Below are 1,945 nucleotides of genomic sequence, written 5' to 3'. Positions count from 1 at the left end.
AGAAAACAAATTTCATATGATTCACCAACGTCTGTTCATGCAGTCATTGTTATCAAGTAATACGGAACATCACAATGACATTGATCAAAAACAGATGAGGGATCACATATAACTCAATAAAGCAATTTAATTAAAGCCCAAATAAATTAAAGTGATGTGTAGAAACAAAAAGAAATCGTATTATCGCATTCCACACAAATGTATATAAGAGACTGAGCTCATGGCGACATTATCACAGAGAGTGTCAAGAAAAGAAACATAACACTCGCGAAAACATTAGCTTTAAAAGAACCATCAGTACCTTTTCCCGCAACAATATTATTATTCTGCCCACTCACAGATGAGGTAATGTTTTCTTCCTTAGTTTCACTGGGTTTTGCTTCTGTGGTCGTACTTGCCTCATTTTGTACCACCGGTGAAGTAACTTCCTGGTTACCAGCATTTTCACTTGGTTTAGAGGTTCCAGTGGCCTCAGCAGCTGGTTGACTTGTTTGGACTTCTTCCACAATGTCTGGGTTTGTTGCTGGACCTTGTGATTCATCCAGGGTTTTGTTGATTGTATTGCACACATCAGCGTATTTGGGGCACACAATTTTACCCTGCAGTGCAGTCCCATTCACAGTTAGATTTTCTCCTTCATGACAACTGTGCCACTCATTGTTTCCACTGTACCGCACAATTACCTTCTTGAACTTGCAAGACACCTCCACACACACGGCACCAACTGCTGCTTCTTCTTTGGTCTTTAGACCCTTACCCTCCACACAACGTGAGTTGTTAGCAATTACACTTCCAGGCATTTTATTTTTCTCCTCACCAGTGATGCAGCTGTAACCTTTCTTTGCCATAATAAAAGGACAGAAATCCATTTGTTCAGATTCTTCTGAACCAACCTTGTTCGTGTTCCCTGAAAAGTATTGGAACTGCTCGGGAAGGGGTTTCGCAACGGGGTTAGCCCCAATGCTGCTGCAACTCCCCAGTGACTGGCGGTCAGATGTGCACTTTAGTCCTGCAGGGAAGTCAGTGGATTCGGTTGTGCAGAACATTTTAGAGAAGTCAGGATTCCCGCTGTTTACGCACTTATTATTCAATAATTCACAACCGGAGTTATTACCCCAACTCATCTGCTCTGCCATTGTCCAATTAACTTTGTAGTAGCCCAGATCAGCGAAAGCTCCCAATGTGAGTGCGGTGTAGTATCCAGCACCGACGAGACCAACCATTAACTCATCCTTTGCAATACGACGACTCCAGTGTGACCGTATCATCTTACCTGCGTTATATTGAGTGTTTGTGGGAATTTGTGTTGTCTCAACAATACACTGTTTACCCGTCGCAGTATCCACTTCTTTGCCAGGAGTGCATCCGCTTGGAGATTCAGCAACTGTAGCTTGAAGGTATATTGAACGTCTTTTCGACCACACATTTGATGAATGATGTATATTCTGTGTAAACTTGGCAGCACTGGAACCCTCTTCTCCACGTCTCTCTTGCACAACACTGCCAACAGCCTCCTTCCCTGTCAAACGACCATCAATAACATTACTGTGTGATTTTCCCAACTCATACTCCTCTTGCACGCTTGCAGTCAGAGCGCGGACGGTTGAACTTAGTCGGTCATTCCTTCTACTTCCAGCTTCTCGTACTTGCACAAACGCCATGTTTTGCAGTTCCATACCCTTGAGTGTATCACATTTATAATGGTTCATGGCCTCTCTCCGTGTGTTTTCAGAGGCAACAACAAAAAATTCTGCCTTATCATCCGTAGAATTAACTCTACCCACCATATCTTTCAGTTCCATCTCAGGGACATTAAATCCAAGTGCATGGGCAATCTCATGAGCAGCAACGCGGACACGCTGTGGTGTGGCCACAATATACCGTGGACCGTAATTGATGATCCCAACAACTGGACGACCATCAGGACCTAATGTCGCACATGTTG

At 43.7% G+C, this 1,945-nt stretch overlaps 1 protein-coding gene across 1 annotated transcript; it reads right to left on the bottom strand.

Annotated features, from left to right (window-relative positions):
* Positions 1-218: 218 nt before the first annotated feature.
* On the bottom strand, positions 219-1,943 carry TM35_000362100 (surface protease GP63; the record flags this gene model as incomplete). The annotated part of the gene is made up of 1 exon (XM_029029395.1): positions 219-1,943. A coding segment is annotated over one exon (1,725 nt), but the record flags the coding sequence as incomplete, so codon positions are not given.
* Between the last annotated feature and the right edge of the window lie 2 nt (positions 1,944-1,945).

The sequence above is a fragment of the Trypanosoma theileri genome (assembly GCF_002087225.1).
Source record: "Trypanosoma theileri isolate Edinburgh chromosome Unknown TM35_Tth_36_V1, whole genome shotgun sequence".
NCBI lineage: Eukaryota > Euglenozoa > Kinetoplastea > Trypanosomatida > Trypanosomatidae > Trypanosoma > Trypanosoma theileri.
This window is presented reverse-complemented; position numbering and strand designations above follow the sequence as displayed.